Below are 14796 nucleotides of genomic sequence, written 5' to 3' on the forward strand. Positions count from 1 at the left end.
CTGTTACCAGTTTACCACTAAAGTGGTAGTTGTGTTTAGAGATAACAGATGAATTTGATAACGTAAATTCGTTATTTTTCAATTCACACTATTCACAGTAAGTTGTATCGTTATTCTGGTTATTCGTTCTGTTTCTGTGGTTGTATCAGGGCCTGGCATTCAGGCTGGTTTTTACTTTTTAGGAGTCACTCATCTGTTGTCAGTATTGAATATATGTGTTGTAAGTTATAACAAAATTCATAACAATGAGTGATCAAGTAGAGGATTATCACTATGACCGTACTATGTTTTTCAATGAATTATCTCAAAGTATTGGTAAGTTATACCTACTACATGACATAAAAGTAACTAATTATTATCTTCTTACTTGTATTTTATTATATTTTAAATAATATTAATTTAAAGTAATACAAGGTATATACAAGTATATCTTAAATAGAATAAATTTACATGTTTTGTTCAAGATTAAGAGTGACTATTTCATGCTCCAAAATTTTGAACTTACAGAAAATAATATATCATAACTTTTTAATTCTATTTAGTAACTTATATTTAGGATATTTTGTCTTATACATTTTTAAAAAACATGAATTGTAATTTTTTGTATTTATTTTAGAAAGAAACAAGTTATCAACTAATATATTATTTAGCAATTATCTGAATGATTTTAAAGATATTGTTCAACACAATGGATTAGTTCATGAAGAGATGAATATTGTTTGTCAATTGTTGTGTACTGTTAATTTAAGTAAGTACCTAAGTATTTTAACAGTATCATAAGTTAATTTTGTAAAATATGTTAACTTATTAATGTATATAATTACCTACTTAATCAAAATGCATTATTAATTTGTAAATATTTAATATTTAGATAGATTAAATTTAAACGTTTTTACATATTGATAATATTATTTTAGGTGTACAAAATTTTAGACGAATACTTTTAACACTAGTACCTGAAGAACCATCAATACCACATGACATTTGCGAAGAACTTATTATTTGGGCTTTATCATCTTACCGTCAAAATGTTAATGATGCAACAAAAGCTCAATACATATTATACTGGTTACTTTGTAAGTATTACACTATTAAACTGTAAATATATTAGCTAATCAATTGTTATTAAATATAAACTATTTAGTCTTTTTAAGTACCTAACCCTTTATTACTTAATTTTTAATATGATGTATTGATATTGTATCATATGTTGTTATTTTCCTATTTTGTATTTTACATACTAAAATAAATTTTGTATTATTTTTATTTGAATAGATGTGGTCGAAGAAAAATTAACTAATATAGATGTAATTGATAAATATTATAAAGTCTTATTTCATCTTTGTAACTATGAAAGTGTAGTGAGTAAATATTTATAATATTATTACAAAACCTGTATGAAATGCATTTGACTATAATTTTATTGTACTAGAATCAACCAGTTTCTGGGATAATTTATTGGTTAACTAAATCTGATGATGTTCAAAAGTGGATGATAACATGTTGTAAGAATAATATAGAAGGTTCAAAATCGCAACCATATCTGAACAAATTACTAACGTAACTATAAATATTTAAAATAATAATATTTAACTACTTGAAATGTATTTTTTCTGTTTTTAGTTTCTTTGAAAGCCCTAATTCAATTAATAATACTCGACAAAAAGGACTTTTTGATTGTAACAATACATTTTGTAAAGAACTTGCATGTGGTTTACGTAGTGTTAGAAAAGAATTAATGAATATACATCCTCAGTCTACGCACACCCAGCAACTCATAGAATACGTATATTTCTTAAATATATTTTAATTTAAACATAAACTTTAAACTATAATATTTATTTTATTTTAGGAAAGAAAGTCCTATGATAAAGTGTATAGTAAAATTCAGTTTGTAGATATTAATAACAAATTTGAATTTCCAAGGTAAAAAAATCTTAATAATATTTATTATGTATATTAAAATAAATAACTAATTTGTAAATTTTCAGTACTGAAGAATTAGCAAAATCATTCATAAAAGAAGGCTCTTCTAATAACAGCTTGATACTTTTGGGTAATGTGAGTGGTTGGTGTAAATTACTTATGAACAATGATAAAGAATTGAATTTACAACATAGATTTTCAAATAATTTATATCACAGTTTAGATCAAAGTAATTTAAGTAGTACTTTATCTTTATAATTATTATAAATATTAATTTATAAAATGTTATTAGTGTTTTTAAGTAATGAAATTGTTGTTAAATCATTAAAAAAAACAAAATTCTTACAAGAAGTTTTGGAATTTCAAAAATTTGCTCATCGAGGTTTGACAGCAGTAAATATGTTTATATTCCAATACATAATTTCATGGGATGGAATGGAAAATAGTCGAATAATTTATGAACTTTTTGAATACTTATCATTCACTTCAGAAGAAGGTTGTATTGCTACGAGATAATTTTAAATTTTATACTTATCAGTTTTATTTTTTATGTTTAGAATTAAAAAATAAATTTTTAGAAAAGCTGTTTGCTATATTTATTACTGGAGATGAATTAATTTATAGAATGGTAATTAATTCTTTGACTAATCTTCTTTGTAATTTGGTAAGTTGAATAATAATTTTATTTGTTAACATTAAGGTTATTAATTCTAATAGTCTTAAATCATAACTAATACTGCTGAGGTTTCTCTATTTTTCAATCAGAAAATAAATGATTAATTGTCTAAAATTTGTAATTTTTATAATTTTTTAATACATTTAGTAATTGCATTGATTTACAATTTTTTTTTAGTATTTTAATTCTAAACAAACCAGAAAAAATAAAAACTGTACATTATTTGGTGAAGAATTAAGAGAAGAAACAGAATTTGAAATAGTAAAATGTTTGACAAAATATATATCACACTGGTGCTCAATATGTATTTATCATTATCCACAAGAAGAACAATTAAAACATACAGTTTATACATTTTTTGAAAAAGTAAGTTTTTTGTAAATTAAGAATATAGTACATTTTATGCATGTATATAAATTAAATTACTAACTGAAATACTTTTAGGTATCTATTTTAGAAAATTTGAAACCATCCATTTGGCCTATTTGGACAATAATGCCTCCAAATGTTTTTTATAATGGATTGATGTCAGTAAACATTTATTGGTTAGATAGATTATCTAAACTTATGTTGAGGTATGTAATATACAATGTGTTTAAGAGAACACTGCACCCGCACGTGTTGTTTCCGTCTTACACATGTACGACGTAGTAAATTTTTGTTCACCAGTTTTAATAGATAGTTTTGATATCAAAGAGACTTGACTTATTATCAAACATTTAGGTAAGATCACTATCTGTGTTCTCTACTTAATTTTTTACAATATTTCAATTTTTAAGTGAGTTATGAATATGACAAATATAAATATTTGAAAATGCTCATTACTCACTTAAAAATTGAAATATCATAAAAACCAACAAGAAAACTCAGATAATATTCTTACCTAAATGTTTGATAATAAGTCAATTCTCTCTAATATCAAAACTACGTATAAGCACACTATTGAAACTGATGAATGAAAATTTTCTATGCCGTACGTGTGAAAGATGTTAACAACACATGTGGGTGCAACTTTCTCTTGATGTTCTAATTATTAAATACTACTATATTTCAATATAATATTGATAAATAATTGAGTTTTGAAATATTATATAGTTATACTGTGGTAATAATTATATTTGGTGATCTATTTAATGTAAGACGTTCATCATTTCTAAAAATATTAACGCTTTACAAAACAACATTTAAAAAAAAGATTATGTTTAACTACATTTATATTTTATAATATTTTAAGTTTTTACTACTTAAAACACAAGTCTTGAATGATAGTATACATTTTTTATTTTATTTTTTTAAGCAAATATATGGAGTATTTTAATTTATTAAAATCAAATCCCTGATTAGTAGTTTATTAGTTATAAGTACAAGTTAAGATAAGTAGAGTAATATAACAATATTTTGCAGAGTACTTCTGAACTACACCACTTTGTATATCTAAACATTAAGTTCTTATAGCTTTTAAATTTCTTGTTTAAATCTCATTTTTATGTATTAAAGCTTAAATATTCTGTTTTAGAATAAGAAATGAAAAATTCATATAAACATTAAAAAAATTTAAAAAAATATATTTTTTAGAAAAAGTTATTTTTGAACAACTTGAAATGATGTAACAAAACATTGATAGTTTTTAAAATAATCAATGTCTTATATTAAATGAATCAACCTATATTCACATTACACATTAATAAAAATTAATTCTTATCTTATCATGACATTTATATATTTTGGAATCTTAAAATATAAATAAAAATATATTTAGGCATATAAAAGTAGACACTGACAGAATTGAAGATATAGCAGATAATCCATCGATTTTAAGATCGTTACAATTGTTTGATTTGTATATGGCAGATTTTTATAATGCACTCCATACAGGAGAGGTAAGCACAATTCATTCAGAGGACGTTATACCCACATGTAGGCTCTCTATCTTACAAACGCATAAAATGTTATATCTGAGTAATGTATTAAACTCTGACATGTTTGATATAACAGTGAATTGATCTATTATCAAAGTTAAAAGTAAATATATTACCTAGTTAATCTCATTGGATTTATATATATATATATATTTATATTTAAGTGAGTTATAAGCATTTTAAAATAAAAACATTGAAAAAAGCCTACAAAGTTCATTAGTTCTTACTTTTAAATTTGATAATGGGTCAATTCACTGTTAACACAAGGAAAGTAATGGATTATTTAGATTGAAAAATTTGCTATGCTATGCGTTTGTAAGATGGAGACATTGCTTGCAGATGTAATATACTCTTAAAATATTAAAACTAGTTGATTACTTTTTATTGAAATAATATTTTTTAGTTATTTGATAAGCGTGAAGAAGGATTTCTTTTTAAATATTTAAATGAAGAAGAAGTTGAAAAAGATTTTAAAATAGTGAATTTAAATATATGTTTTCAAATGGAGAAACATATTGCTCTAGCTCCATATTATATGAATGCTATACGTACAGTGGAGGTAGTATTTTATTAATTAAATGTACCCTTCTTATATTTAATTTTATAATGATTGGTTTTTTTCATCTTAAATGATTTAAATATGTTTAAATATTTAGGATCCATTAGATTTACTACAGACCGAAGCTCCAAATCTACACAAATTAATTCTTACATTGAATGAAAATTTGCAGAACGAAACCGAAAATGAAATTTCAATGTGTTAATTTATGCATTTTTTATTATAAACAAAATATATTTAAGAAATATTGGTTGTCTGTATTGTATTTTAATTATTTCTTCTATAATAATCAATTACTGAAACTTATCTTGTATAGTTTATGAATATTAAGTAATATTAAGATAACATTTACACAATTTTGAATAAGATATTAATATATGTAGATAATGTGAATTCTTTTAACCTAGTTGAAAATTAAAATAGATCCAGCGACTTAGACCTTTTTTAAATTATTTTATAAATCATACATATATAATGTATATACCACACTTAAAATTTGAATTTTAATTGTTGTTTTTTATTTTTATATTTAATATTTATTTATAACTTATTATAACTCATAAATAAATAATTTTATGAAACTGATAATTTGTCATTGAATTTTATTGTTAAAATTAAAATTACTTTAATTAAAGGAATATTAATTTACTTAATTTCTTAAGACAAATACTGTTTTTTGTAACTTCATAGGTTTTTAATTATTTACATGTCTTCTGTCATTATTTGTGTAACTTAATGTCTGCTTTTCTAGAATCAAAAAAATCACAAGGACTTCTAAATTATGCTTTTAGACAAAGGTTAAGGTTCAACCAGTTTTTGACATATTTTAATATTCAAAATTGCCTCTTACATTATACTTAGGTCACTGATAAAATTAAGAGATTGATAAGAATAAGTTAAAAATAACTTTTTTTATGAATTATTTTACTCATTTTGTTTAATAAAAAGCTTTAAACAATAATAAACATAATTTTTATTTTTTACAACGTCTTATGTATATAAACTAATTCATTCATTGAATTTTTTAGTTTTCCTAATTATTAGTAAGACTTAGTTGGTATATTACATTATTTTCGTTAAAAATCTTTCACTTTATTATACTATCATATAGGTTGTAAATCAAACTATTTTTTTGGAAATCTGTTTTCAAAGGTTTAGTTGATCTTAGTTTTGACTTTCCTTTATCTGTTTTTTTTTGATAAAATATGTTATTTAAAAAAATAAGCAGATCATTAATAAGTTTTGTCCAGTATGGCAGCTAGAGTTTAATGCATTCATGATATTAATTTGTATTGGTAAATGAATCTTGATCACACAATTTTAATTTATACGAGGATTTTTAATTTTTTTTTTTTTGAGACAAAAAAGATGAAGGAAAAACAGGTTTTTTTTCTCTAAATTAATTATTAATACAATAGATTTTCTATATTGTTTTGATTCGAGATCAAACAACCAATAAAAACTTAAAATTTTCATCAAGTGTTTATTTTATCTTATCAAAATATGTTGACTCTTTAAGTTATTTATAGCCAATTGAAATGTTTGTCTTATTAGTTTTCAATAAAAATGTTTTTTATTTGGATTTTTTTTTCATACACATTTAAAGTTAAATTTTTGAAAAAATTTGCAAACTGTTTTGTAGATAGAAATTCATAAAAATAGATGTAAATTTAATGTAAAAACATTACTTTTATTATACTATTAATACTTAATATCATAATAATTTATTTACATATAATAACATGTCCTGACTCACTGATTCATCATCGCAAAGTTAGGACCCTTGAAGGTATGAGTATGCAATTGATCAGATTTTTTTTTTTTTAATTAAACAATCATACAGTGTATATATCTTAGGAAAATCAGATATGTCCCAATTGCTTTGAATATACTGTATTGATCTAGATTTGAGTAATATATGCAATGTCAACTAATAAGAAGTGAAGAATTAAAATAAAGACAAAATGAAGAAATATTAAAGCAGGGTATGCCTTTCAAAAAACTATAATGACACCTATCTGTTTAACCATAGTTATACTTACGACTCATAGCTGAAATAAATTCCAACATTTATATAAAATCAAATATTAGTTTTTAAATAGCAAATTTTTAAAATTGGTCTATGATTTTATAGTATGATTATATTCATACACTATAAAACAAATAATAATTATTAATTACTTAACTCAGATTTAATAATACTAATAAAATAAATGTATAAAAAGCTGAAATTTAATTTTAATAACAAAATAGTTTGTACACATTAATTAACAAGTCCTATTTCTTTTTCCCAATCATATTGTGTATACATCATATCTTTTAATAACGTCTGACCATTAATTTTATCAGCTTTTTTGTCGGCTACAATGTCAACATTGTCTAAAAATGCAAACAATAAAAAAATTAAAGTACAGTAAAAATAAAATTAGAAATACATTAAATTTAAATACTTACTTAATAATGCTGGTTTTAACATGTTTAACGATTTAGTAAACTGTGGTAAATTATATCTTGACACATTTGATAGAGCTTTTACTAAATGATAGGGTACTTTGCGTTGGCACATGAATTCTGGTAATAAAGTTAACCAACTATCAAACTCTTCAACTCTAAAAAAAATAAAAAAGTTTAACAATGTATCCAATTGACGTAATTAAGAAACTAAATAAATATAAAAACATTATAACTTACTCTTCAGCTATTTTCAAATGTGTTTTTGATGTGATTGAACACAAGAAATTAAACACTAATTTGGTTTTTTCTTGACGATGACGACCATCAGTTATTACCATTTCATTATGAATATTAACTAATTTTTCTATGACAGAGTTCAAATCAAAGGAGTCTTTTGGTTTAATTAAGTCATTGTTGTCAGATACAGTTTCTAGACAATGCATTAGCACAACAAAAGATTGATGATCAATTGCTTTGTATGAATTTAATGAATCTGAAAATATAAATTATTATTAAAATCTTAAAGATAAAATCGTAATTTTATACTTACTGTTAATATATAAAGATATGACTTTGACTGGTACAGGTAATATTTTATATTTACTAAGTAAAAAATATATAAGACACAGATCTATATTTTGTTTGGAACACTTTATGTCAGATTGTACCATACTGTCTCCAAATAAATCCAAAACTACATCTGTATCAGTTTTGTGCTTTTTGACTTTATCAGGAGTACGGCCACCACTATTAAGTGTAATGTATGGAAAACCATTTGATATAAATGTCTGACAAATCTTAGGGCCATGGTTAATACTAAACCAAGACATCTGAAAATGTAATATTACAATACAGAATATGAATTATTATAACATATATGTATACATTATACAGAATGACATAATTTTTAGTCAAAATAAAACAACACTTTTTTAGAAAACAATAAATTTTAATTTTTTACATGACTACAGACACTTTTAATTTCATATTCTAAAGTAGAATATTTTGATACATAAAAATTGAAATAGGCTAATGACCTGTGATATTAAAACCTTACTTCTAATAAAAAAAAAAAATCTTAAAATTAAGATGAGTAATTTATGAATTATAAGTATTTAAGCAATAGGTAAGCGCAGTAGTCGACTAAAATTTTGAGAGGTATCCCCATACTTCACAATTTTGCTCATCTAAACTTTAAAAACTTATAACCCATAAACAACTTATCTAGATTTCAAAATATTTTAAAAAATTAAATTTTTTTATATTAATAAAAAATATTGTTTTCTAAAAAGATGTTGTTTTATTTTGATTAGAACTTATGTAAAAAAATTTTTGTTAATATCTTAAAATTTTTTTGAATTTTTAATGGTTCAATGATAAAAGATATGCCTAGTATATTCAAATGATTTTCACTCACAATAATAAGTAATCAACAAACATAATAATTAATAAATACACATTTATAAAATAAAATTAAGGTATAATAATAATAAGGTATTGTCACCAATATTCAATTTTTTCTAATAACAATTATTAAGAAGGGTTATAAATTAGGAGCTATTTATACTATTTCACTGCTTATTCATATAACTATAATGATATTTCAGACTACCTCAGAAGTACAAGTTACATTACAGAAAAAATTAATTATTGTGTCTGTCAACATATATTCACATTTTCTTGATTCTTAAAGTTACCCATTCAAACCTAGTCAAATGGAAACTGGATATAATTATATTTTATAATACCAGATGTTTGAGTTAGACTTGTATTTACTACTTTTAGGTTTTCTAATGAGGATTTCCACTTGTTATTTCTCTTTATGTAATTCACATCATAGTTTAAAAATATCAAAACTTAATTTAACTTATTAATATGAATTATATCGAAATAATTAATAATTATAATTAATTATTAGTAAAAATGTTATGGATGTTTAAACCTCACATTTTGAAAGATAAAATTGAAATAAAATATAATTCATATCAAGGTAAAAAATTAAATAATCTTCACTTCATAAACATAAATGTATAATTTTAGATTCAAATATCTAGAATTTTTACTAAATCATCAACATTAATAGATACAAAATACATATTATATTATATATTACATAATAATAGACGTGTTAAATTTAAATTTTCATAATCTAACTTTATTTATATTGAACTATTCACTCACGACCATTATTTGATTCAAGCTTTTAACATTTGATTAAAACAAATTTTAAAATGTATTAAATAACATAAGTAAAATAGTGTTTACACTAAGACAAATAAAATAAAATTAATCTGTTATTCTCAAACATTTCAAAATGTATTAAGCTTTATTTGACGTTTGAAATTGAACTTAGTTTACTCAGTTTTAGCACTGTTTAAGTTTCTTTAAGTTTGAGGTGTTCAAGGGTTGGGGTTTACCACCCTTACTTAATATTAATTCAATTTAGATTGCAGTAAAATTAATACTGACTCTAAGATTAAAAGTTAAAATTTTTCAATTAAATTTAATTAAGCAACATTAATAATTTGTCATAAATCTCAACACAAATTAAAAATTAATATAATTGGCATTTCATTTTTATAGGATAATATATATAAGTTACATACCATTTCTGATGGATTATCAGAATTTTGAAAAATTTTCCATAATAAAAGGATAATATCCAATATACATTTTAATATTGACGCAGTTTGTAATGAAATTTCTGAATTGTTTTTATTTTCTCGTTTACTGGGAGCCACTTCAATGAAAGTATCAATTAAAAGAGGCATCAATGATGCTGTATAATTCTAAAATTAAAATATGTACAATATTAATATAATTTTTGAATAATGATGAAAAAGTAAAAAAAAATAATTACAAAAAACAAAAATCTGTTGTTAATTAAACATATCAAAAAAGAATAATTTGAAAATTAATATTTAGTTATCAATTAATAAATTTGTTTTATTTTTCTAACTTGTATTTCAGTTGTTGAAGAATTTTTTTCAGCTTTTTGAAAGATATTGAAATCTAAAGGACCAGCTTTTAAACTTATGGGATTGTACAATGGAACATGTAGACGACAAGAATCTTTCCAATTGACTGTTTTATTTAGATCTGAAGAATCTATAAAAGTATATTAAACAATTATTAAATTTCTCAAATTTAGATTAGTTCTTTAGTTAAATATTTTGATTGTAAGAATCAATAATTTTTTTTTTAAGAATATAACACAATATATTTAAGAATAAATCATATTGATAGTTAAATATTTTACTACTGTGGAAGAAAGTGCTGCTTTTGAAATATGTGAATATGTGGCGAGGATTTGTCATTAAAAACCCAAATGGTCTCCATTCAGGAGCTAGCAACACTGACCAATATTTGACCTCAGAAAACGTTAGTGACTGAGGCTAACCACTATGCCACACCAAGCTATTTTTTAGTTAAAGTTTTTTTTTTTTTTAATATAAAATTATATTATGAAATATATTTAACACACACAATAATTAAAAAAAATTATACGACAAATCTAGCAAATTTATTATGTACCAGGGCAAAGCAATTGAGAATTGCTATATTGAGAGAATATTTTACTTGCATATATTGTTTCTATCATACTAACATATCTCGTGGGATTTTATTAATATTCTAATTTTAATGTTATAATATTTTATATTTTAACTTATAATAAAATATTAATAAAAGCCTATGAAATTTTCTACGCAATATTTTTACCCTTCAAGTTGTTTAATAGGTAAATTGACTCTAATATTAAAGCTGACAGCATAAAATGTATTCTACTGTATTCAAATTTGCTTTGTTGTAAATTAGTAAGAAAGAGACAATACAGACAGGTATAAAGTCGCCTTAAAGCTTTAATATAATGAAAATTAATAGACATGCATAGTTACTTTCTGATCCAAATGAAGTGTTTTCAACAATTGCACTCAGCAATGAACGCAGACTGTTTAATACTTTTAGTCTCCAAACACTCGTAGTTGTATGTTCATTGATTTGTACAGTAAGTTTCCGAGAAGTTGTATCACTTAGTTTTGAAGATATTAAATCTAAAAACCCTGGCAACACCACAGTCTAAATTATACAAAAAAAAATCATTTGTTCTAGTCAGTTTAATTTATATAATTAAAACAGTAAATATATATAATACCTGACAATGAATTGCTGTAAGTTTAGGATTTTTAGTTATAAGAACATCTAACACGTTAAGAGATGTCTCTCTTACAGCCGAGTTTATATGACTCATAGCACAAGCCAAATATCTGATGACAATTTCAAAAGAAGGGGCAATCTGCTTTTCATCTACAGCCGTTAATATTGACGATAATAACTTAACAGCCAATTTACGAATGTCTGCTTCACAATCTAGTGTTAAACGTGAAGCTGCTTCTAAGAATGATGACAAGTGAACAGCCATGGTTTGCGGAGGATAAGAAGCTACCAAGTCTATAAGACCTTCGAGTCCAGATTGCCTTTGCCACATATTGTGATGATTTAATCTTGACAACAATTCCTACAAAACGTATAGCATATGAATATATGTTGTATCATTACGTTTAAAAAGCTTTAATACATACCTTAATGTTTAAGTTTCCCTTGGACAATATTTCATGCTCACCACGTTCTTTAAGTTGGCCATGTAATACGATCTTGCGTACTTTGAAATTCGTATCGGTCACGTTTTGTCCTTTGGGTAGCAGTGTTTTATGTGACACTTTCAAATGGACTTTGGCTTTTTCTTTTTTAACAAACTTTCTTTTCCCAGACTTCACCATTGTGAGTTTTTGTCGTGATTCACAATAATTTAAAACAAATCAAAGCAGAATCCACTTATTTGGTTAAGCACTTAGTCTAGTATGCTATGCTGTAAACTTAATCAAATAAGGATTACAAAAGCCAAGCACGGTACGTGAACGGCGAATCTAATAAGCAATAAGTGATAAGTGATAACTAATGTTTATTAAGTGATAACAGACCACGGTACGCTACACGGTAAGTTATAACAAGTTTACACGAGGCGATGCAGTGCGAACTATGAACGAATGACAAATGACGTGCACTTCCGGACGGAGATGGTCACAGTGTTACCAACAATGATTCCGAGAACCGACAACGTTACATCGATCGGCGGAAACTGGGTACGATCCGGCAACGTCGTAGCTATATACGAAAAAAAGTGAGACAAACAATATCGAGGCTATTCACTATATTCACTATGAAATAATTTTTTTATTATCTACATCTCTCGTTAAATGTGTATAATATACCAAACGTAAACGTTGTTGCACAACTTATTTACTATTATTATTAAAATTATTTTATATTATCATACACATGGCTAAATATTTAGCGACGATTAAACTTATTTAAACAATATTTATTTTTTATCCTGAACTAGAAAATGTTTAAATGTGATCAATTCACATAGAATTATAAAGAAATACTCTATTGTAGATCGATCAAGTCGGGTGGCGGAGGAGGTCGCCCACACTGTAGGCGAACTGCAAACGCGTAATCGGCAGCGTCGAAAACTCGTACGGAAACGTGTGTGACACGCGGCTACACGAGGGTGAGGGTGTGTCGTGTGTGAATGCATGCGTATGTAATTTTTGGACCACCCAATGTCGGTGGTAAAAGAATGTCGATTATTGTGTAGATAGATTTATAGTCCCACTGCTAAACTCTCTTTGTTCCGAAAAAAATACATAAGTATGGTCGACCCGAGTTTCTATACCTACCTATATACAATACACATTGTTATACGCGCTTATGGTTGAAATATGCTTAACTATATATATATGTGTGTGTATGTGTGGGATTTACGGCTGTTATATGTCAACCAGACTACATACAACTCATATGCAGCAACGCATAGGTACCTACACGTATAATTGAACCATTTAGGGGTACATGGGCGGATACAAAGCCGACGGGCGACGGGTGGTATTACGATGGAGATTGAATCCCATATACCTAAAAATTAACCTCCGAACTGGTTCCCAATATTTTAAAGCAGTATTGTGAGACGTGACGTTACAATTACGAAAATTCAAAAACATTCTTTATATTTTGTTTATACCTATAGGTATAAAGTATATTTTAGAAGAGGTTCAATACTTCCAACTGAAGCATTCATCAAACTATGAAATTCACAAAAACAATTAAAAAATTAAATTAATGGATAAATTTTAACAATAATATTATAACATAATATATGTTACATATTAATAGTCCTTATAGTCCCCTAAGCTATTAATTCATTCTTTTGGATTCGGCTCTATTGTATAGATAAATACTCTATTATATAGGTATAGTAGGCATAGGTAGTTGGTACTATATACATTCATATCCCAATTGGGATAATATATAAGCCGTATTATACTATATTGTTAACGAAATATAAATGTAAAAAGTATAATAACTCATAAAGTCATAATAGTACCTATATCATAATATTATGTATTACAAAAATATAAATTATTTAATTAGCTATATGTATCTATTTTAGTCGATATGTATAGTACCTATCTATATTTTATGACTATGGCATATATAGTACCTACCATTAGTATCTATATGTGGAGGAGCACGGCTTATATGTGTGATGGCTGCGGACTGCTGAAAAATATCGCTGCTTGAAGATCACGCACTGCAGTAGTGACGGTATAGGTGTAAGCGGTGTATAGTGTGTATACGATACTTCATCTATAATTGTATAGCAGTAAATTGTATATGGCTGAAGTTTAACGCTATCAGTTATCATTGCTATAGTGTGCGAAGACTTGTGTGAAAAATGTTCACATAAATATATCTCTGTCTTAAATACCTAAAATACCTATAGGTACAATAACTATATAATACAATTATAAATATTCATAAGTTTTTTCCATTATCTAATACTTTTAACGTACTTCAAAAATTACTAAGATCAGTGGTAAAGATTAGATTTTTTTAAATTCGTTGTATTTATGATTTCTACTTACTGCTTTACTCATCTACCTGCGCTAATAATAATATACTTTCTGATTAATTTGAAGGATTGTTCATTATTGGTATATACTATTTCCTGGTAAAATTGTTTTTAGTTGTGGTCGAGGTCTCGGGGGGGAAGTGAATAAATAAAAATACGGGACGGTCGACCAGTTTGAGAACGGGGCGGGACGTTGGGCGTGATCCGAGACTGCTTGTTTAGTGCGTCGACGCGAACAGGCACGCCGTCGTTGATCTGTTGGCCAATACTACCGCGGCGCATATTCCGT

General features: G+C 25.3%; 2 protein-coding genes across 2 annotated transcripts; one reads left to right on the forward strand and one right to left on the reverse strand.

Moving 5' to 3' along the window:
- The first annotated feature begins 92 nt into the window (after positions 1-92).
- Positions 93-5332, forward strand: LOC112596687. Its single transcript, XM_025342451.1, has 15 exons — positions 93-315; positions 617-748; positions 918-1076; positions 1276-1361; positions 1433-1560; positions 1624-1786; positions 1853-1926; positions 1992-2155; positions 2219-2422; positions 2484-2590; positions 2780-2968; positions 3047-3177; positions 4362-4482; positions 4925-5080; positions 5178-5332. The coding sequence occupies exons 1-15, from the start codon at positions 246-248 to the stop codon at positions 5283-5285; spliced, it is 1992 nt and encodes a 663-aa protein (XP_025198236.1). The 5' UTR covers positions 93-245; the 3' UTR covers positions 5286-5332.
- A 1958-nt stretch (positions 5333-7290) lies between these two features.
- On the reverse strand, positions 7291-12458 carry LOC112596680 (testis-expressed protein 10). Its single transcript, XM_025342443.1, has 9 exons — positions 12115-12458; positions 11688-12050; positions 11431-11611; positions 10494-10642; positions 10141-10323; positions 8085-8364; positions 7772-8027; positions 7535-7689; positions 7291-7459 (listed from the first exon to the last, which is right to left on the reverse strand). The coding sequence occupies exons 1-9, from the start codon at positions 12310-12312 to the stop codon at positions 7344-7346; spliced, it is 1881 nt and encodes a 626-aa protein (XP_025198228.1). The 5' UTR covers positions 12313-12458; the 3' UTR covers positions 7291-7343.
- Between the last annotated feature and the right edge of the window lie 2338 nt (positions 12459-14796).

The sequence above is a fragment of the Melanaphis sacchari genome, unplaced genomic scaffold (genome assembly GCF_002803265.2).
Source record: "Melanaphis sacchari strain LSU unplaced genomic scaffold, SCAv2.0 Contig33_pilon_pilon, whole genome shotgun sequence".
Classification (NCBI taxonomy): Eukaryota; Metazoa; Arthropoda; class Insecta; order Hemiptera; family Aphididae; genus Melanaphis; species Melanaphis sacchari.